This window comes from Fukomys damarensis, unplaced genomic scaffold (assembly GCF_012274545.1).
Source record: "Fukomys damarensis isolate Sample0158 unplaced genomic scaffold, DMR_v1.0_HiC HiC_scaffold_9, whole genome shotgun sequence".
Lineage (NCBI taxonomy): Eukaryota > Metazoa > Chordata > Mammalia > Rodentia > Bathyergidae > Fukomys > Fukomys damarensis.
The window spans coordinates 34,487,072-34,509,374 of NW_022900921.1; the positions used below are offsets into that span (position 1 = coordinate 34,487,072).

At 32.6% G+C, this 22,303-nt stretch overlaps 1 protein-coding gene across 4 annotated transcripts in view; it reads left to right on the forward strand.

Moving 5' to 3' along the window:
- Positions 1-18,796, forward strand: part of Commd10 (COMM domain containing 10) — a 146,137-nt gene extending 127,341 nt beyond the window's left edge. For all 4 annotated transcript variants that reach the window (XM_033761679.1, XM_033761678.1, XM_019206074.2 and 1 more), the window contains 2 exons: positions 17,180-17,239; positions 17,981-18,796. In XM_033761679.1, coding sequence (XP_033617570.1) covers positions 17,180-17,239; positions 17,981-18,019 — 99 coding nt within the window. In that variant the 3' untranslated portion in view covers positions 18,020-18,796. The remainder of the gene's footprint in view (positions 1-17,179; positions 17,240-17,980) is intronic.
- Positions 18,797-22,303: the final 3,507 nt, after the last annotated feature.

Consider the following 22,303-nt stretch of genomic DNA (forward strand, 5'->3'; position numbering starts at 1 on the left):
CCATAATTCAGGGGAAAGCATTTTAATTGGGGTCACACTGACCTCAACTGCACATAACTCAGCAGAGGCCTGCTACTTCACAGACCAGCACCTACCTAGGTTTCCCTCGCAACCATCAGGAGAGAGACTATACTCACCCAGTCTGCCGTCTGATATGCCCATTTGAGTCATGTAGAGCTTCGGTCTGACTCCTGATATAAAATGATATAGCCAAATTACGGAAAGCAACAAGCATGTGCCACTCATAGCCCGCTACTACTGGACAGGGATGTCTGCCATAAGGCTCTATTTAAGAAGGTGATTCACTTTTTCAACATTAGTATAAGAGGCTGGGGATTTAGCTCAGCGGTTCGGTGGCCTGCCTTTCAAGCGCAAGGACCAGAGTTCAGTCTCTGGTACCAAAAAACAAAAAAAGAAAAGAAAAAAAAAAGAAACATTAGTATAAGAAGCACAAAGATATATTAGTACAGTAAGTATAGCAGCATGTAGGAGTCTGAAGTAGAAATTTAAGTCTGCCCGGAAGAGGCAGCACAAGAGCTTTTAAGCCTAGGGTAGGGGGCAGGTGGAGCTTGGGCTGGGGAATGAAGTGAGGGATAGAATAAGGAAGTTAGCTAGCTGTAAACCTGGAATAGGAGTTAGTTGCTGGGGAAGGGAGGCACTTTAAACTAGCAGGTATTGACACATTTTATTGAGTAAATATATTATTTTTAAAAATATCACGTCATGTCAACATTTTGATTGGTAAATTTTAACTTACCAATGTGAAAGAAATACACGTGTATTTATTTTAATGGGGATTATCACTCTTTTTCTCTAGGTAAGATTCAGTGAAAAGAAAGTCAAGTGTTACATTTGTGGTCATGCAAAGCAATAGTTAATCACAAGCAAATGACTGTGTGCTTAAATAGACAAAGAATTTTTTCAACCACATTTTAATTAAATATGTTTTTGGAAAAATGAATGCAATTTAAAATGAGATTCTAGGCGGGGATTTGTCATATTTTTCATAATTACATTTTTAAACAAAGTTTAGAAGGGAATAAAAGTATTTTTCATTTATATAGTTGCAGTTTATTTATGGAATAAGCTTTATATGTTTGTCATAAAATATTCCAAAACATGAAGAAGTTATGAAACAACATGTTCTCCTTGTGAAAGTTGGAAATTATTAACAAGTCAGTCAGATTGCTTTTGTACTACCTTGTAAAAACTTACAAAAATTAATTTCATTTTTTTTAAGAATCTTCTAGAAAAACCAATTCCTATGTTACAGACATCAGTAATCTGTGGAAATTTGTTACTTTTGTTTTTAAAATGCAACTTTATTCAAAACATATTAAATCTAGCCTACAGAGAAAACTACTGTGATGAAGCACTGTACATTTCTCAGTACTATTTCATTTGCCAATACTAGTCATTTTGATTAGAAGGAAGTTGATTATCTCTAAAACTGCTTATTGAACAGAAAAGATGGGTGCAAATTGAAGATATACCCAGGGAGATACTAAATCTGAAAATCTTTAATGTAACAAATTTTTTCTTTAATTTTTTAATTTTTATTTTAATGTAATACAAGTAGATATTAATTAAGAAAATATTAAAACCTATGAAGAAAATAAAATTTCCTAAGAAAATAATTAGAGAGTAACAATGGTAAGTACAGTGTATCGTGATCTTGAATATATTTTTAATTGCTAATCTATCTCAACTGTTCTCCTAAGAAGAATGTACTTTTTTTTTTTGCACAAAACATTTTAATTATTAACAAAGTATCTGACACTCAGCATTATTTTGAACAGTATCTTTGTATTTCACAATATCTGTTATACATTTTGGTCCTTATTTACACTTTCAGTTTCTCACACCAGAGAAACAATGCAATATTTACACACATATGTCCAATTTATTTCATTTAATCTATTTCCTTTTAAAGTTTTACTAACCTTGCTAGAATAACACTGAGTAGTTTTTCTACAATTACTATAGTTTTCAACAGAGTAGCAGTTCTATGCATAGCATTATGGGCACATTTCTTTCTGTGGCCTTTGATTTAAATGTAAAGAGTTCTGTGCTCTCTAGATTAAAACTATAGAGTTCACAGTTAGACCAAAAGATTTATAGGTGATATACATGTTTTTACTTTATTCATAATTTTTAAATTTCCTATTTCCTAATACTGTGAAAAGATATTATAATGCCTGCATTTTATCATTGACACAATATTTTTTTAGAACTAAAGACTGAATTTGGTGCCATTTTTTTTTACTGATATTAATATTTTTACATCTTTATATAGGGTACATTGTCAGATGAATAGTTTGCAAATATTTTCCCATTCTATAGACTGTCTCCTAAATTTCTCAGTTATTTTCTTTGCCATGCAGAAGCTTCTTACTTGTGTATAATCCTACTTAATTGTTTTTACCTCTGTTGCCTACCCCTTTGGAGTCCTTTCTTAAAAACACTGCCTATACCAATGTCTTAAACTATTTCCTCATACCTTGTGGTGAGTGATTTCATAGTTTCAATTTAACATTTAGAACTTTGATACACTGAAAAAAGGATCAATCCGAATACAAAATATTGTTAGTTCCTTTAATCTGAAACACTGACTGAGTTTTTAAAGGAAGCCCATACTATGTAAATGGCATATAGTCATGTAGGGTAATGCGAACAAGTTCATGTGCTAAAAGTCTCAGATACTTTCCATATTCAGAGTAGGTGGCATTTCATTTTGTTTTTTCATTGAAAAAAGTAGTACAAATATTTTTATATTTATATTAATGCTATGGCTTAATCTCTGTATTTGGTCACCACTAATATGAATTTCATAGACTTATTATAGACATTTTTTACTCTTTCCAAAACAGTAACATAATTTTGCATTATAGCTAGTCTATATGTTCAAAAAATTACATCTAAAAATAGCTAGCAGCTACAATTTTAATATGAACCAATGTGTAGAAAGTGAAACCAACTGTATCTCTTCTCTGCCTATAGAATAATATTCTGCATACTGACTTTTTCACTCTATCCAAGTCAGGATTTTTCTTACAGTTCTGATAGTACTGCTGAAACTGTCCTTGATTGTGTATTTAAAGGACCTCTCAAACATATGTACAAGTGTTTTATTTTTACAAATCTGACTTTTTTTTAACTTCATTGATACAGATAAATAGTCTTTCACAACTGTTTGTATAAATCCCTCCAACCTCTCAGTTTTACATATGTTAACCCCATATCTGACTTGAAAGTAAAAATTCACTTGTAAACACCCCAGAGTTAAATGGAAGATTTAACCTGTTTCTACACTGTATTCTAACCATCTCAGAAAAATCTGTCTTACTTCCCTATTCCATTAATCTATGATTGTGAAGCAGCTATGTTACCTCATATCAAAAAGTGTTACGTTGTAGAAATGCTGTCACCAGTCTGTCATTTTTTTCCCATCCAGAGTAGAACCTTTATTTAAACGTTTATGTTCTATCACAGTAACAATTCTATAAAAATTTCTATTTTACAGTAATTATTAAGTTTATTTTAAAGTTTGTTTTATTAGCTTGATTAGGTCACAAAACCCATTAATATTAATGACTAGAGAGTCAGATTAGCCTCTAATTGTTAAAAGATTCAAAACATTAAACCAAATTTTGAAGCTTTGTTATGGCTTGAGTCATTCAAGGCAAAATAACATATGATAAGCAAAAATAAAACAACTGCTTATAAGTTTCTGATCCAAATCTTTGGCATCTTCTTCATGTAAATAAGAACCACCACTACACCAAAATTACTCATTGAATCTGAAATAAAAGCTTTCAGTCCTTGTCTCAGTTGGCCTCTTTGGAGTTGTTGATACCATAATTACATTTCTTCCTAAAATTCCCTTTCTCTTTAGAGTCCATGATAGCACTTGAAGTTTCATTCTACCTCTCAAGGCACTTCCTCAATTATTAGTGTGCCTTGGGGATTTATTTTTTTATTTTTCTCCACATATTCTTCTTGGGCAATACTTGTATTTATCATGAATTGCTGACTCTTCCACCAACCCTAAGTACCTTTGCATATTAATCTATAGTCCAGGTTGCTAACCTGAATACTGAGTTTGTATATTAAATGGCTAGCCAGTCTTTTTCAGGTGATTGTTCAAAGGTACTTCAAAATCACCATATACTAATTTGCACTCATAATTCCCATCATCTGCTTCTTCCTTTTATGTTCTCTTTTGCTACTAGTAAATCCCCATACCTTGCTCTGCTCTAATAATTTATATTTCATGTCTCAAATTAGATATCACTTCTACTAGAAGTCCTTTATTCATTGTCCACTGTGTGTGTGGTATCTATTTTGTGCCCCATATTTTGTATATTGTAGCACTTGCAATATTTTGTACTTTCTACTTATTTGTTTCTGTTGGACTCTAAAGCTCAAGGAAAGTAAAAATAGTGTACATTTTCATCACTGCTATATTTCCTCATACCTTAGCCATATTTCTTATAAAATACAAGATGTGATCAAAAGCTATGCTTAATGCAAGAACAATGGAAGAAATGTGTTCAGAGCTAGGGGAGATAATTTGAAGGGGATTAAAGGCAATAACGTCTTTTACTGCAATAAAACATTTGCCATAGTTTTTATCATACCCTGTATTTTAAAAAATGAAATTATCTTCAGTTATCTGTGAAATGCATAATGTTCTGTATAGATCAAAGAACCAGAACATATCTAATGAATTTAATTTGCAAGATTATTTAAAGGAAATACGTAATCAGAAAGTTGAATAACTGAATGAAATAAAGAGGTCATACTTCACATGGGTGTTTTAGATAGAACCTTAGACCCTAAGTCCCTATGGCATATCCTGCTGATGGCCAGATTGACTTGGGTATGTGTTAATATAATCTCTGTGCTTATGAGTAACAAGTGTCCCCTATTCTTATTGAATCCTGGCTTTTATAGGGAAAATAAAGAAATAAATTGAATTTCATTTAAATAACACAAGACTGCCTTTTTTTCTTATACTGGGGATCAAACTTAGGTCCTTGCGCTTGTGAGGCAGGGGCCAGAATCACTGAGCTAAGTCCCCAGCCCAAGACTGCCTTTTTGATATGATTTAATTATCAGAAATTCTAAAAAGAATTAAGATGGGCTGAGAATTTAGCTCAGTGGCTCTGGAGTCTGCCTCGCAAGAGCAAGAACCTGAGTTTGATCCCCAGTACTGCCCCCCCCAGTAAGATATATTATGTATGGGTACCGATACACCAGAATCAGTGTGATTGTTATGTGCTGCAAACATGTACTAAGAAAAATAAATTAATTCTACAGGTTGGTTTTACAGAAACATAATAAAAGCTTATTTTCCGTTGATCTTGGTTTTTTTTTTTTTTTAAGTATTCATTCTGTGACACAGGCCATTTTCAGTGTAGATTGGTAATATAATTGAGTTTATCCCTTGGTAGTTTTTAAAATACATTATTTGCATGTATTATATTAAAAGCAATGCAACATTTTAGTAATGATGATAACAGCATCTATTAGGATTAACCTTAAAGATAATTTATAATTTCATATATGAAACAAATTAAAGGATATTAACTATATTATGTACCTCATTTCTCCTAGGATTATCACCTTGAAAAGTTTATAATATCGTGAAAATATATAGCATACAAATCTTTTTCTAGCAACTGAGAATTTCTAATGTCAATGCTAAAAGTGATTAAGACCTGCTAATACTAAAAAAAAAAAAAAAAATCAATTTCCTTAGTTTCACAGCACTTAAGATCTAGGTTTGGTTCCTTATTTGTTGTTAGTTGTTTACACATTAATAAGTATATACTATATTACATGTGTTATGCTAAACACTTTAGCATTTTCACTAAATCTCATGGCATATTTATTATTATTAGTGTTTGACAATTAAAGGAAATAAAGCAAACAAGTACAGTGACTTTGGATTCAAATCAATCTATCTGGTCTAGAATGTTCATTGTTCTCCATAGTGTATCTAAAATCTAAATACATTAGAGACTCTTTTAAGGCCATAATGTCCTAGAGCCTCACTACCTGATTAGGACTGTGGAACTGCCACAGAATTACTGGCTGTGAGAGTTTGGTCAAGTTACCTAATGTCTTTGTGCTTCAGATTCCGATTCCTCAGCTTTTATATTCTTTATGGAGTTTTTTGCTTCATCATTTGAACTGATTAAACATTAAATTTTAGGCATGATCATCAAAAAGTCTTAAGACTATCTTATAGATAAAAATTAACAGATGCTTTTCTTCACTTACAAATATGTGTTGAAGAGGCTGGAAGTGTAGCTCAGTGATGGAGTGTGTATTTACTATGGGTGAGTCCCTGGGTTCAGTCTCTAGCACCCCTCCCTTGAAAGACAGAAATGTATATTGAAAACCTACTATTTTTATGTTCTTTATTAGGTATTGACAATTTAAAATACACGCATATTTTGTACTACCTTTGACCTCAAAGAACATACATATGTTTCTGAAGCCTCCATTGTCCAACATTGTACTAACAAAAGTCTCCTTGCGGTGCTGTAGAACACCAAAGCAAGTAACTGGGGTGGCAAGGAGGGAGGAGGAAATCAGACATGATTTCACAGAGGATATAACATTTCAGGAGAGTAAGAAATTACCAGGAAGAAGAAAGAATTTACTTTGACTATTTTTAAATAAATAAAAAATACAACAGAAATAATTTAGTTGTCAGAGGATAATCAAACTACAAGTATGTTAACGATATTTATTATAGATCACATTTAAGCATGTTTGTGTAGGATTTTTTTTTTTAATTCTTAATTTTAACACCAGACTTTAAAAACTCGGTTGCTTAAATTAGGGCACATTTTTTGCTTAGTAGAAGTTACACTGATACATACTACAATGTGAATAAACTTTGGTGAATAAACATTGAAAACAAACTAGTTACAAAAGATCAGATTACATGAAAAACTGATAATGTTTCAGAATAGGCAAATCTATAAGGACAAAGTAGGACTGGTTGTGTTTCACTAGAGGTGGATTTTAGGGCCTGAATAGGAGGATTGGCAGATGGAAGCTAGAGTATGGGATTTCTTTTTGAAATGATGAAAATATTCAAAAGTTAATTGTGATAATTGCACATCTTTTGAATATACTAAAAATTATTGAATTATAAGTTTAAGTGACTCACTTGTGTAATATATGAATATTTCCATAAAGCTGTTACAAAGCAAGTTCAATTTTCCAATAATATTTTCACTAAGTTAAAAATAAAACTCATACTCTCTTTACTCAAATACAAGACAGACCTAAGTATCTACTGTTTCTGTGTTGAATTCACAGTAGTATGTCATATACTATATTTCAAACATAAAACAAAAACCTTATCTATGAGCTCCTGATATGCTAAGGATTATAAAAGTATACCAAGTTGTTAAAGATGTATTACTTACTTTCCTGTTTCCAACATTTGAAATTAAGACTAGGAGAAGTTCATTTCACTAACAGTTTCCAATGGATTCAGTCCATAACTGGCTGACCCCAACGCAAAAACAGTATGGTGGAAGGGCCTGATGGAAAAAAGCTGCTCAACCCATGGCATTATGGAAGCAGAGAAAGAAAGGGTCAGGGACAAGAATACATCCTCCTGGGTCACTAACCCAGTGACCCACCTCCAAGTAGGTCCCACCTCCTAACAATACATTTAGCCATGAACTCAGCAGGAAAATAATCCACTGATGAGTATAGTGTCCCCCATGATACAATCACTTTCTAAAAGCCCAGCCTCTGAATACATGAGACTATTTTTTGTTGTTGTTGTTGTTTGTTTGGTTTTTGAGACTGGGTCTCACTATGTAGTTGAGACTGACTTGGAACTCACTATGTAGCCCAGGCTGGCCTCGAACTCACAGTGATCCTCCTGCTTCAGCCTCCTGAGTGCTGAGATTACAGGCATGCACTACCACACCCAGCTCAAGACTTTAGAGGGACAATTTAGACCAAAACTGTAACAATTCATTTAGTTTATAGAATATGCATCATTAGTTCATTTAATTCTAAGAGGATTTTTCAGATCATAATCAGGTGATTAATTTAGCAGGAATCTAATACAAATGAGAAAATGAGCTTGTTTGTCATGAATTTGGAATAACACTAGTATAGATTAAATTTTTCTCTAAATATTTACTGCTTTACATTAATCCTGTCTTCTATCAAGTTAAGAACTGTGCTTGCCTTCTTTAGCAATTTGGATTCACAAGTGTTGGGGGGTAAAATAGGTGTTTTCTACACTTGATCTTAGCCAGAAGGCTGAGAAATAATGAAAACAAGTATTTCTTATGCTACAGGTAACAATGGATTTTCACCTACACGTTATATGATAAACTCAGTGCAACATGTAACATAAAGCAAATGTTAAACTGCCTTTTTATTTTGCTGAAGCAGATCTTCCAATTAGCTGATAAGAAGTGCAAATTGTAACTAAATTGTTAAATTAACACTCATTTATGTGCATATTATTGGTCCTCTTTTCTTGAAGACTAACATGACAGCACACACTAGAAAAAATTAAAGCAGTATGTGTTTTTAATTACCTTTTTCTTATACTATAATTAAATTAGGTTATTTAATTCTGGGTGCCAAATATAAAGCAGCCCTTGAAAGTACACACACAGCATAACAGATTTCTGTCTTTAAATCAATAAAATGATGGTATGAAGAAATGAAGCCCAAATTTGGATATCAGACTCATTGCCTTGAGACTAGAGGATTTCAATTTGGAATTTATAATATACCCGGAATTCCTTAGTTAAGATACCAAAACATGTTTCCAGATGTTAAATAATGCAACTATTTCAAATAAAAATGGTTTAGTTATCAGATACTTATAATTCCAAAAAATAAAGAATCACCTATTTTACTTAGTATAGAAAAAGCCCCATTTTAAACTGCCATTGTCCATAATTTCCCAGTGTTTAAAGACCTTTCTGTAATCATATTCAAAACTTATCTTGTTGATTATATTCAGCAGCCATAGCCAGACATTTCAGTACCAAAGCTGAAAATCAAAATGACATATCAGTACACATATAATAAATTAATGAATACTATAGGAGATTCATTTTGATAGGCTTCAAGTTTGTGATCTGATCATGCAGCACATTGTATTTTTAAAAGAAAGACAATAATAATGGTGATTTTTGTCTACATAGGAGAAAAGCAGTATTTTGGCCAGAAGGAAAAGGATATATAAAGATACCAGGTCAAATGTCCTAACAGCCAAAACAAATATATCTGATTAAACATTTAATGCAAATATTTTTTTCATGCAGCTATTCTACAATTTTTGTATCGATTAAAGAATTATTGCCAAAAATGATTTGTTGTTGGCAGCCAAAATTATTATTTTTTGGGGTTAAGTACAGTGTATACTATATAAAGCCCCAAATCTTTTGCTTTAACCAGCTCAAGGTGACAGTCTTTAAGTATGAGAAGCCATTTTTCAAGCTTACTGGAGAATCAATTCTTAGAGTTTAATTACTATTTAGCCCATGTATTTTCTAAGTAAACAAGAGTTATAAAACCTATAACAACCATTTTCATAATTTGGGTTAATTACTGCAGTGTACATAATTGGGAAAACATTGTCATCATTTAGACTTATTCTGATATTCTCCATATATAATATTTTTTCCTTCAGAGAAAAATGATACAATATCAACTGAGCTGAATATTAAAAGATTTAGCTAAATGAAATAGCTGGTAATATATATGTGTGTGTGCATGCCAGGGTTTGCACACATAAAATTGGGAATGCTCCTGGCAAACAGGATGAACAAAGACCCAGGGGGACAGTAAGTATATTGAACCTACAGTCCTAGTACTCCAGAACTGCCAGTACATGCAGTGCATTAAGAAGATACTAAAGACCAGCTTGTAGAAGAGTCACGCCATGCTATAAGCTTTGAATTTGCTTTTGCTGTTTATATTCTTATATTCTTGAGTAGATAAACATTTTTGCCAAACTGTAATGTTCAAAGGTTGAAAAGAAAATTATAATTTGGTAGATGTGAGAAGTGGAGGCCCTGTCTTTTCTATCAAAGGATATAAATAGGAATGCTTCCGTTTTAAACTCAAGTTTACCCTAGGCTGCCCTCCTAGGGTTGCAGTTGTTGCAGTTACAAGCTATCTCTGCTCCAGAACACAGCAAAGGATTTTCAGCTGCTTCTGCACCAACCCTCCCATTCCCCCTTTAAGCAACCCTGCCCAGCAGCCCTTCAGGCCCTCCCCTCAGGCCACCTGAGGGTTAGATTGTGAACCTTTGAACCAGCCAATGGGGAGAAGGTCAGTTGCTTTTCACAGATTAGGATATAAAAGGAGCCCATTGCTGCCTCTCTCTGCATCTGTTACCTCATTGCTGAGATGTGCTCGTGTCCTTCTGCAGAAGAAATTTGCCTTGTCAAGATTTCTTGGTGTCTGAGTGCTTTATTTCTGCACCAATAAATTGAGTCTGGGGTTTATTACCAACAGTGGATTTAACCTTGGAAAAAGTGCCTCATGTGGTTTATATTCTGTGTATTTGTCACAGGTACACTTTTTGTAACTTTTATTAAATTTTGTAGAAGCTCAGTTTCTAGTTTGCCCATTGCCTTCTTATAAAGCAGGGCCATGCCTGTTAGTTTTTGGAAACTGCTTGACTGGGCAGTATTTAAATGAAGAGATTTTGGAATAGGAGACCATAAAGGAATAATAGAAATCAGCTCCCTATTCTTATGAAGTGATCATTTTTCCTGCTCTGTTTCAGTATTGTATAGTATTTTCATTGGGCTAAAAGTTTTTGTCTATTTATTTGGAATTAGAATTTTAAACTTACTAATGATACTATATTAACTTTTGTGAAATTTTCACAGTGGCTCTTTGGTGTTTTTGTTTTATTGATATAAACAAGACAAAAAGATGTGATTGTATTTTTTCAGAAAATTTTTGAAAAATTGAAGTCTTTAACCTTACATTATACCTCTTATTAAGATAACTTGATACTTTATCAGCTATATTTATCAAAATTTTTACCCTTAACATAGCCTTTATGTTTTTCTGTGTTGGGTGAGTTATTGAGTGGAAGTAATTATGAAAGTTCACAAGAGAAAAGGAATATTTTCCCTCTAAATTATCTTGATATGCAAATGAAAGTGCTTCAATAATCTTAAATTGCCACTATGGTATAATGGAAAGAACAACAACTAGTCCCACCTCTTTATGTGTTATTTTGCCTTTATAAGCACCATTTTCCCCAATTAAAAAAAAAAAGAGGGTTTAGCCAGATTATTGCTGAAGTTCTTCCTTACTAATATTTTATGGTTCTAACTACCTCAGTTTACTAGTTCAACTTTCCTACACAGGTATACTTTTTAACATCTTTGAGTTATAGAACTAAAAACAGTCTTGGGAAATGCTGTAGTCAGCTGCCTTACAGAAAAGTGGAGATTTGTTCCTGTCTGTCTGCCTAGGATGCTTTTGCCTATACCTACTTAACTGGTACACTTTGAATCAGAGCTGACAATAACAGACATTAACTACCCACTTGGTTGTTAGGAATGATTTCATGGATCTGACAGATGGTAAAAGGATCCCTTCTGTATAGTCCCATGAAATTTTTTCCATATTTAGGAGCTTAGTTGCAAAGGACAACCAGCCAACTTAGAGAAGCACCTTACTTTGAAAGGTCAAAAGTATATTCCTTATCTTGGCTTATTCATCCTTCCATCAGGAGCACTTTGTACAGAACATGGTATTATTTAAATGTTTATTGAATGTTTAAATGTTGTGGGTGACAGAAATGGCTAACACTTGTATATGTGGGTAGAGTTTTGTAGTTTATTCAGTCTGGGCGAAAATTGAAATTATAGCTCTAATTTTTTAAAAAATAATAGTCAAAAATAATACATATTAGGATGTAGTTACAGTTATGTACAATTGTATGTATTTATTGAGAATATAATATATGTATAGAACCACATTATTTATGTTTAATAAGCCCATTCAGTAGAACTTCAAATATTAAGTTCTATCATTTTTACAACTGAAATGAAAACTTTCTCTTTAAGTACCTAGCAAAGTATTTTTAGATTCAACCTGGGCAAGAGATTAGTAGTATTTCTTTTACTGGAATATTCTACCTCCTGATTTTCTAAGTGAAAGGATAATTGTATTATTTCAAATTATGAGATCCAATTTCAATGTAAAAGCTAAGCAATTCAAATTTGGTTTCTTATCTAGTTGATATCTGTATTATTTAGCGGATATTTCTGCTTGGATAATTTGTGACAAAGTTAGTGCATTTCTCTTCTTGAAAAATATATTTGTACTCCTAATTCATAACTAATGGAAAAGCAGAAGATATTTTTAGTGTCAGCTTTCATCACGTCAGACCTTTTTGTAGACCTTACTAAATTCTATTTCCATGGGAATTTTGCTAATGGGTATGTGCAACATTATCCGGGTACTTGTAGATAAGATTACAAATTAAAAATGAAAAAGTGTATGAACAAATACGTCTGTCTTAAGACATTGGCAGAACATTAATCTTTGTACTTTTATTTTCACTTTGCAGTGTTTTCAAATCAAATACACAAAGTCTGGATTTGATATTCATGTATGAGTTTAGATTAGACAATATAAGTAGTGAATTTCCTAAGTGGATTTTTGTTTCTTTTTCTTTGTCACCTATCTTCTAGTCTGTATGTTTAGTTAACAATATTATGGGGCCGGGGATTTAGCTCAGTGGTTCTGCCACCTGCCTCACAAGCACAGGGGCACAAGTTCAATCCCAGGTACAAAAAAAAAAAAAATTATGACTTTAATGGGTTTTTAGAGGAAAATGGAATATTGAAGGTATATTTAGAAATAAGCCAGTCACTTTTATTGTTTGTATACTAACTTACTGATGTATTTTATAATGTAATAAGTATCCACAGTACATTTCAAAATGTAGAAAACATTTATGAACCAGGTGAAGCTAAACATTTGTTGAATACCTTTGGGAGTTGTTTAGGGCTTAGCATTAGCCTCTTTCCTGTACTATATTTTTATAATTGTAAGTATCATCAGTATGTCGGTGACTCTAAAATGTATATCTCTTATGCAAATTTATTTTTAGTTTTCCAGACTCATTTCTTATATTTTCATAGCCATATCAAGCTAATTATGCCTTGAAACTGTATTTTCTATTCTCTCCTTCTATAGATTTGCTGATCTTCAAAAGTTCTGCTGAGAAATCTGCTAATCTTGTGTATGCTCCTTTGTGATGAATCGCCTTTGTTATTTTTAAAACTCTGTAATCGATTTTTTTTAGACAGTTTGATTATGTCTTGGTGTGGTTCTCTTTAGATTTTCCTAGTTGATATACCTGAGCTTTTTAAATTTATATGTTCATTTGTGGCCACAAATATGGGATGTCTTCAGCCATTACTCTTACAAATAAGCTGTATACCCCTTTATTGTGCTGTTAGTTCTTTTCTTTCTCTCTTTTCCTACTGTGATATTCATAATGCACATTTTGGCCTACTTGATATTTTCCCATTAAGTCCCTTAGGCTTTCTTTGCTTTTCGTTTTTCTTTTCCTTTTTGTTCCTATGACTTGATGATTTCAAATGACTTGTTATTGAAAGTTCATTGATACTTTATTCTGCCTAGTGAAGTCTATTGTTAAATCTCTCTAATGAATCATTCAGGTTAGCTATTCTGTTTTTCACGTCTAGAATGTTTTTTGAAGTTTTGATCTCTTTATTGATATTTGCATTTTGTTCATATATGATTTTCCTGTGTTTAATTATATAGGTGTTTTCTTTTAACTCATTGAGCATTTTATGATGATTATTTTAAATTCTTTGTCAAGTCGGTCATAGCTTTGTGTTTTGTTAGTTTCAGAAGTGTTATTTTGTTCATTGATCAGGCCATGTTTTCTTTTCATTATGTTGCAGAATTCCAAGAGACAGGAGAGACCAAATGAGAGTCAGGAGGATTTATTTATGGTGTATACACCACTCAGTGCACTTTGTGTTCAAGCAGTGAACAAAAGGAAGTTCCAACTTTTACACATTCTGTCAAAGGAGGGTGGTCTTTCTAGTGACATAGCTAGTGAGTTTACCAGAACAGGACAAGAGCAGACAGTTTTATAACTTTGCTTTGAAAGAAGACAGTGTCTTATGAATCATATAAGAACAGAGTGCCATAAACTTTGTTTACAGGACATAGTTTTTAATTTTGTCTGTACCAGAACAAGGAGTTACAGCTATGGGAAGAGCAGGGAGATATGGGTGGGGGGACTGATTAAGACTAAGAGAGACTTGTTTTTCTTTAAGTCCTCCTTGTCATTTTTCCTGGGATTTGGGTGTTTTTATAAATGGTCACTTTTATCAGTCTTTATATACTGGCTTTCTGTAAAAGAAGAGCCTTACCAGTCAACCCAGCTGGGACTCCTAAGGCCTCTCAAACCTTTCATGATATCTTGCTTTCCCTGAAATTAGCCCACGAACTGCAGCTCTGATATAGTGCTCACCTGTTTTCAGTGCCTTCAAAATTGTTCTCTGGTCAAGCAAGAGAATAATGAGTTTCTTGTGCAGCCCCAAACCAAGTCAGAACATTGAACTCATGATTTATTCTTTTGTTCTGTGCTCAGGGAGGTGCCCTTATTGGAGGCTGATCAAACCCTCAGTCACCTGACCAAGGGTATGATGGATGGATTAGAAAAGGACAAGACAAGGTCTTAATGCATAAATGGAGGGCCCAGGATGGTCAAACTCTTTGTTTAAGACATCATCTCCTGGAGCTTGCCACTATTTATTGATCATGCAGCTCTAGAAAGGGTAAGGGGCAGTGCGGGGAACAGTGAGGTGGAGAGTACTGGCTCAAGCAGGGTCCTAGGAAGAAGGGAACAAAATATTCTAGTAGGAACAGATCATTGGTTAATGAAAAATTTGTTTCTTCACATGGATTGATACTTGCCTCCATGGGAGTTTTCTGTATGAGTTATGCTGCCCTTGGCTGCACTATTGTCTTGCCATCCAAGACGCCACAGCATCACGGATCATTGAGACCTCTGCTGTAACCAGTGGGGTGGGGAGTTGTTCTGCTCTCATACACCAACTACTGGCTCTTTAGGCAACCACTGTTGGCTCATAGGCAGACTCAGACTTTTAATATGAAAAGCCAATTTATGAATTTATAGCTCACTTAGGGTGGTCTCCATTAGACCCTGGTATAGAGCCTCTCTTCCTCATCGCCTCACTATGCCATGTAGAGGGAGGAGCACACATAGGTACTTCATACTACAAAATGTGCTATTCCTTTTCATTGGAATCTCTTCTTGGCTTTATAATGACTTGATTGCTAGGAGCTAACAGTTGATAACTGTCATTCTCACAGATCTATTCTGTTCCATATATTGCTAATTTGGTGTCTAATGGAAAGGAGAGCTTGTAGCTTCCTAATCTATCTTGTTGATGTCACTATAGCTATTATAAAAAATGTGTTTTCATAGTTACATTCCCTTTCTTTTCTCAGTGTAACATTTTAGAAAATATCTCTTGAAATAGAACAAGCAAAATGTAGGAAACAAGAATGTGGTTTGACTGCAACTTCTAATAAATCAGTTGTTCACATAATGTTCATATAATTTGATTCCCTACTAATTTTTGGCATGGATGAGTGTAATGAAATTGCCTTGCCCCCCAGAACTTAGAGGTAAACCTGAACCTCTCTTATTCCCCTTTATCTGTTGGGAGGACTTACAGTACTACTAGATCATGCTGATTAAAACTTCTGAGGTTTAATATGTGCCAATCGTGTATTTTTCTAATGTACCAAATCATTTTTCTAATATAGCTTGTAACCTTCTTAATTTTATATCACTCCTAAAAGATGAGGCTTTATATTTGAACACTTCATTCTTTAAAGCTTATATACTTATATGGATGTGTGAGAGAAAATGACTGAACTTTGATGCTGTGTGCTTTAGGCTTCATAAGGGTGAAAATGCTATTTCTGAACATAGCCAATTGACTTTCCTGGAGTTAGCTGCAGATGACTTGGTTTTAAAATGTTGGCTTTGTCAACAGGAATCATTATAAAACGGATAATGAAGTGGGACTGTAGAAACTAAGAGCTAGAATTAATATTATGTTGGAAATGACCACAAACAATTACGTACATGAAGTAATGCCTCACAGCAATTTTCTGCTACTTTACAGTGCCCATTTTATGTCATGTGAGCACAACAGTGGGATCAGGGCAGGTAAAAGGTTCCTAGAATTGTTTTCATTAACTTTCACTTCCTCAGGGGACCTTGAATAAAATAAACACTTCTTGACAATCTTTAGCAACTGGTTTGAATTGTTTCCTCAGATTACAGACTCAACCAAAAGCAGATTAGGTTCAGTTAGGTTGGGTTTAGTTTAATGTCACACTTAACTACATCATCATACATACATACTCAGTACTGTTACTTAGCACCTATCACTCACAAAAGTTTCTCTAATACATGTGAGTTGAAACAAAGAGAGTGTCTTAAATTCTGGCTTTCAAAACGTTGTGTTCATTAATTATTAACTTTTGCTGAGGCTATATAATCTCAGCATTTAAAGATCATAACTGTTAGATTAGTGCTTAGAGGCAGTATCTGTGCTGAACAGAAGGACTAATGCCTGGATTAGTTCAGTCAGTCCACTATCTTTATGTAATGGTATTTACTAGATTTCAGATGGACCATTGAGAAAGATGATCATACACTATCTTTTTTATTTTTTTGGTACCGGGGATTGAACTAGGGTCCTTGAGTTTGTGAGGCAGGCAGTGGAACCATTGAGCCAAATCCCCGGCCCCACTATCTCTGTCTTGAAAAAGGTAGATAATGAAGTTGTTTTCTTGCTGCCATATATTTTATTAACCTTTGTGGAATCAACTCAAAGGTCAGAGGTCCCAGTAGGGTTGAAATCTTTTGCTAAAGTGGAGTGTTATTAAGTATATTTGTGAGTTTTAGGAATTGTGGGGTTGAGTAGAGTAGGTAAAAAAAATTTTTTAACTATTCAGGGTATAATATTGTGGCATATACTGAGGTTAATGGAGAAAGAGGCAGTGTAAATTGCATTTAACTAAATTCTTTTTTCCTCATTTTTCTTCTTTGTAGAAGCTGGAGAATGTTCTTGTGGAATTCAGTCACAAGGAGTTGTTTGATTTCTATAACATGGTCTGTATATTTAAAATAATTTTCTGATATATTGGGATTTTCCTAACGTGTCCTTCATTTTATAAATTTTTATTTCTAAATACCCTATTATGGAATTAAGTTCTTTAAATCTTTTACAAGCACTGTATGTATCACTGCAGGAAGCATAGATAAGATGAAAAGAATCTGCACAACTAAATCAGGAAGAAAATGAAAATTGTTTTAATTAAGGCATTGCAATTGTTACTTTAATATAAAATATTAAGTGGTACATTGTGTGATATCTAGCCATAGTGTCATTTTAAATATAGATCATGTAAAATACTTTAATTTCTGGGCCCAAGGGTAAAAGGAAATATGTAAATGAAGATGTTGGGTGTTTAAAAATTTATCTTTGAGTATTTTTCATGTTTCTTTCCAAATCCTGATTTTGTAATTCAGGAAAATTTCATTCTCCCTCCCCCACACAATTGTAAAATCTTATTGTATAGTAATAATTTAAAATGAAACAGCTGGATATACTTAAAATAGTATTTAGAAGTCTTGCTTTACAAATGTGTAACTAAAATGGCAAGCATAAATTCTAACATCTTCACATAAAAAATACTCTAAGTGCCATTTTATTCCTATGTGAATAGATTTAATAGATATAGTTACCAGTGCCATTCTTTCCTTTTTATTTGCATGTTTCATATAAACAGCAGATCATAGGAATTTTTTTCCATCACCAACTTTGTTTTGTTTTGCTTTCTCTGTACATAGCTAGAGACTATACAAGCACAGCTGGATTCCCTTACATGATGTTTTTGAAGAACGATTTCTCCATCACACTCCTGCCACCCCATTATTTTGCATTGAAGAAAGATTGCCTGGCTGTGTTTTCTGGAAGATTCAATGACTTTTTTTCTATAAATTATATGGCTTGTCACTTCTTAAATAATAACCAAGGGAAAGCAATGTTAAGAGTACTAGGTTCTAATGTACAGTACTTTGTCTAGTTCTATGAGCCAGTAGCAATTGTTATGAACACTTTTGCTTTCAAGAAATCAAAAATGAATAGTATATCATTTTTACTGTCATCTTTATTGCCTCACTTTTTGTTGTTTACCTGTTTGATGACCCCTGTGTGTTTCAAGGAGGGTCCACATATAGAAGATATAATGTGTACCTACATTAGTAAAATTAAGAAAATAGCCATATTCAGTCACATATATTATGGCATTTTTTTTCCTTTGATGAATATATTCTGCTTGAGAAATAATATAAGAAAGAAATTTAAAATAGAAGTAGTAGTATTATATCAGTTAATTCTAATGTCAGCCTTTCTCTCTACATTGATTTTTCTGAGTTTAATGATCTTAAAAATAGTGCAGACTTTGTGTGCTTTACTTTGTAATGAAAATTAATGATTCACTTCACAGTTATCAGACACAGATGCAGATTATGAATAAAAACAATTGTAATGAGTAGTAAATGGGCATCTTTAAAATTTCAAATTGCATACCTTTTACATTCTCTTCCCTGAATGTGTTAATTTATTTCAGTCAATAAAATTTTTGTATTTTAGAATGGTTTGAACTGATGTGTATTTTTATTTTGTGTATTTTATAGTATATTTTATAATATGAATATATGTAAATAATACAAAAATATATGTAAATGTAATATGATTCCCATTAACTGAAATGTCTATTTTTTATTATTTACAGGGCAGGGGTTGAAACATAACTTTTTTTTTTTAAGAGTAGGAAAAATTTATTGAGGGAAAGAAAGTTTCTGTCTAAGAGAAGGGGGACTGGAAAGAGGATTGCTCCCGAAACACAACTTTTTTGACATGAAGGAATTTGATTTCAGAAATGTCTTATAGTTAAATAAATAAAGCTAATATAATTGACTCACATTTTTTACATGAGATATCTGTGTAACATAAGTATTACAAGTGTTATACAAATAAATGTTCAATACAACTCCAGTTTTCATTGTTAGAATATATGTAAAGCATGTTTGTAATGTAATGACATTTTATCTAGCTTTATGTAACATTGCTTTTGTTGTTGTTCTTTGTTTTTTTAAGACAGGATCTCACTTTATTGCCCCTGCTAGACTCAAAGTTAAATATGATAGACGTTTTCTAATGTAGCTCATTTAATGCTCCCTTTTTTAAAGGGGATAGTGTATACTCTTAAGAATATATCTAAACCATACAAAAATATGATAAACAGTATTCTTTATGTTAGTCTAGTTCAATGAATTCTGCATCAAAGAAAGGACAAAAAGGTCTAATTCAACTAAGAACATAATTATTCCTGAAGTATATTTAATTGAAGATAACTTTATTTCTTAGGATATACAAAGGAAGTGTGATGTTACCAAAGAGTATGCTAGTTTTTTATTTTTAAAAAAAGAAGTTGGGTTAGTAGGGACTGGAACCTACTATTTTAGCAAATCAGTATTTAATCATGTGCCACATAACAATGTTTTGGTCAGTGGTAGACCACATATACTTACTACATATTGTGTATCCTAGTACTGCATTAGGCAACACCATCTGCCTTAGCGTGAGTACATTCTGTAATGTTAACGCAATGGTAAAATTGCCTACTGGTACATTTCCCAGAACATATCCCCATCATTAAGTAATATATGATATATGTCTCTTATGAATGCTTAACAGGAAGATTGAGTAGAAATATAATTACTTGTTAAAAAATGGAAACAATGTACTATTTTTATAACTACTGTAAAGATTTGTAGTTTTCCAATTATAAAATATCATATGATTATTTATTTAAAATATACCAAAAACAAATAAAGACTAATTAATTTGAGTGCCATGATCCAAAACTGGTTATTAGTGGCATTTTGAATAGACTGTTTTGTAATTTTTCCTATCCATGTATCTTATTAATTTTGTCCTTTCCTAACAATACAATAGTATAAATACAGTTTTATACTTTTATAAGCCATTACAACATGGGCATTTTCATATTCTTAAATACTGTATAAAACAGAATTTGAATGTATATTAGAGTCCATCATATAAATGAACTATACTTTAATTATTCCTACTAGTGAACATTTAGATTGTATTCAATTTTTAACATAGTTCAGGATTCACTAATAAATGTCATTATACATAACCCTAGACCACAACTCTCACTGTTTTATTAATACAGGTGCCTAGAAATGGGATTGCTATGTTAAAAGTATAAATATTTATTTACTGTTATTTTATACTAGTATTAAAAGATAATTTCTCATTATAAAAAGATAGTTTCTCTATTTTGCCATGTCATTCTCTAGGAGTACTTAACCTAATTACTACCAACATTTTGCTTTATATTTTTTTAGATATCATCTGTAAATACAAATATATTTTTAGAAATTTATTTACATATAAATTTGATATATATTGCTAAATTAATTCCCCACAAGTTATATCAACTTATCTTCTACCAACAATGAATAAGAATTCAGATGCTTCAGGCTTCCTCCATTGGCTGCTTCCTCCTGCTACACATTTTACCCTCAACATTATTTTTAATCTGGAATTTTGGTTTGGGCAGAATGTAGGGCAAAAGTGGATTGGAGATGGGAACATTGCTTTTTAGTTGAGATATGTCATGTTGAAAACTTTCCAAAAATCAGCAGAGATGAGAGACAATATGACAGTACTTACATATAAGGGCTTTGAACTCGGATATTTATTTCCTCAAATATTTACTGAGTGCCACAGTGCTGGCACAATGTATAGTAGGCCGCATGTTGGCACTGATGAACACAATAAACATGTTCATAGCCTCTTGAAATGTAATATGTTGGTCAGTAAAAACAAGCAAATAAACATGCATAAGTTGACAAGTTGAAGACAAAGTGGATTTTATTAAAAGAAAAAGATGGACCCCAAACAAGAGGATTCTCTAGCGTGAGGATCTCTGAGAAAGGATTCTCTGAACAGTGAGATTTGAGCGAAATTCTATAGATGAATTATAATGACACAATAGTAGAGTAGAGTGAAAAACATTCCAGAGAGAATGACTCCTGCAACATCCCAAATGTTAGAAAAAGCTTTTAGTGAATTTCAGGAACCAAAATCCGTATAGCCAGAGTGTAGTGAACAGTAGAGTTATAGACTGAGCTATAATTAGAGACAAGCACTTATTCTCTCACCAAGTCTTGTCATTTCTATACCAAAATATATTGCAAATGTGTCTCTATGTCACTGCCCTGTCCAAGCCACCATTGTATTTGTCCTGGACTGTCCTGCATTCACTCTGGCCCTTCTCTGGTCAAGTCTCCATACAGAACTATTGGTTTTTTTAAACATTAAACCTATTAATTATGCTATCTCTTTACTTAAAATATTTCAAAGGATCTCATTACACATCAGACAAAAATGTAATCCTACCTTTCAGGACAGTGTGAGAGTTATATCCTAGTTCTACAAGTTGGTGTGTATGTGTTGAACAACTTAACTTGTTAAAGCTCACTTCCTTTGGCTTTATAATAGAAATACTACTAATCTAAATTATTAGTGTTTTGAAGATTAAATGAGATGATTCATGTTAAATATTCATCCTAACCCCTGATTCCTAATAATTATTATATAATAAGTGTTAATACTGTTTTTATAATCAACAAGAAAATAACCAAGTTTTCTTTTAAAATGGTTCCAGGTAGGGTTTGAATTAAAGTCAAAATTGCAGAAAGCTTATATGAAGCTTCTTCACTTTGAATTTATTTCAAGTTCTAATAACTCCACTTTATCAATTTTAATACAATGCTAATTTATCCATTTTTATTTTTCTATTAACAAAATAAGATAATAGGTATATTATAGGGCCCCAGAATAAAAAATGTTTTTTCTATGCATACCTTTTCACATGGATCTTAATGGGTTTAAAAAATATTTTTCTTTAACTTTACACAATAAATTTATATATTTTCCTACCTTAAATGTTGCCTACACTTCATTATAGCATTATTCAGCAGTTGATAGCTATGACCCACCACATGTTTTTGTACCTAAAATGTTACTGAGTTCAATCCCACTACCAAAAAAAGAAGAAAAAAAAAGCAGATGGT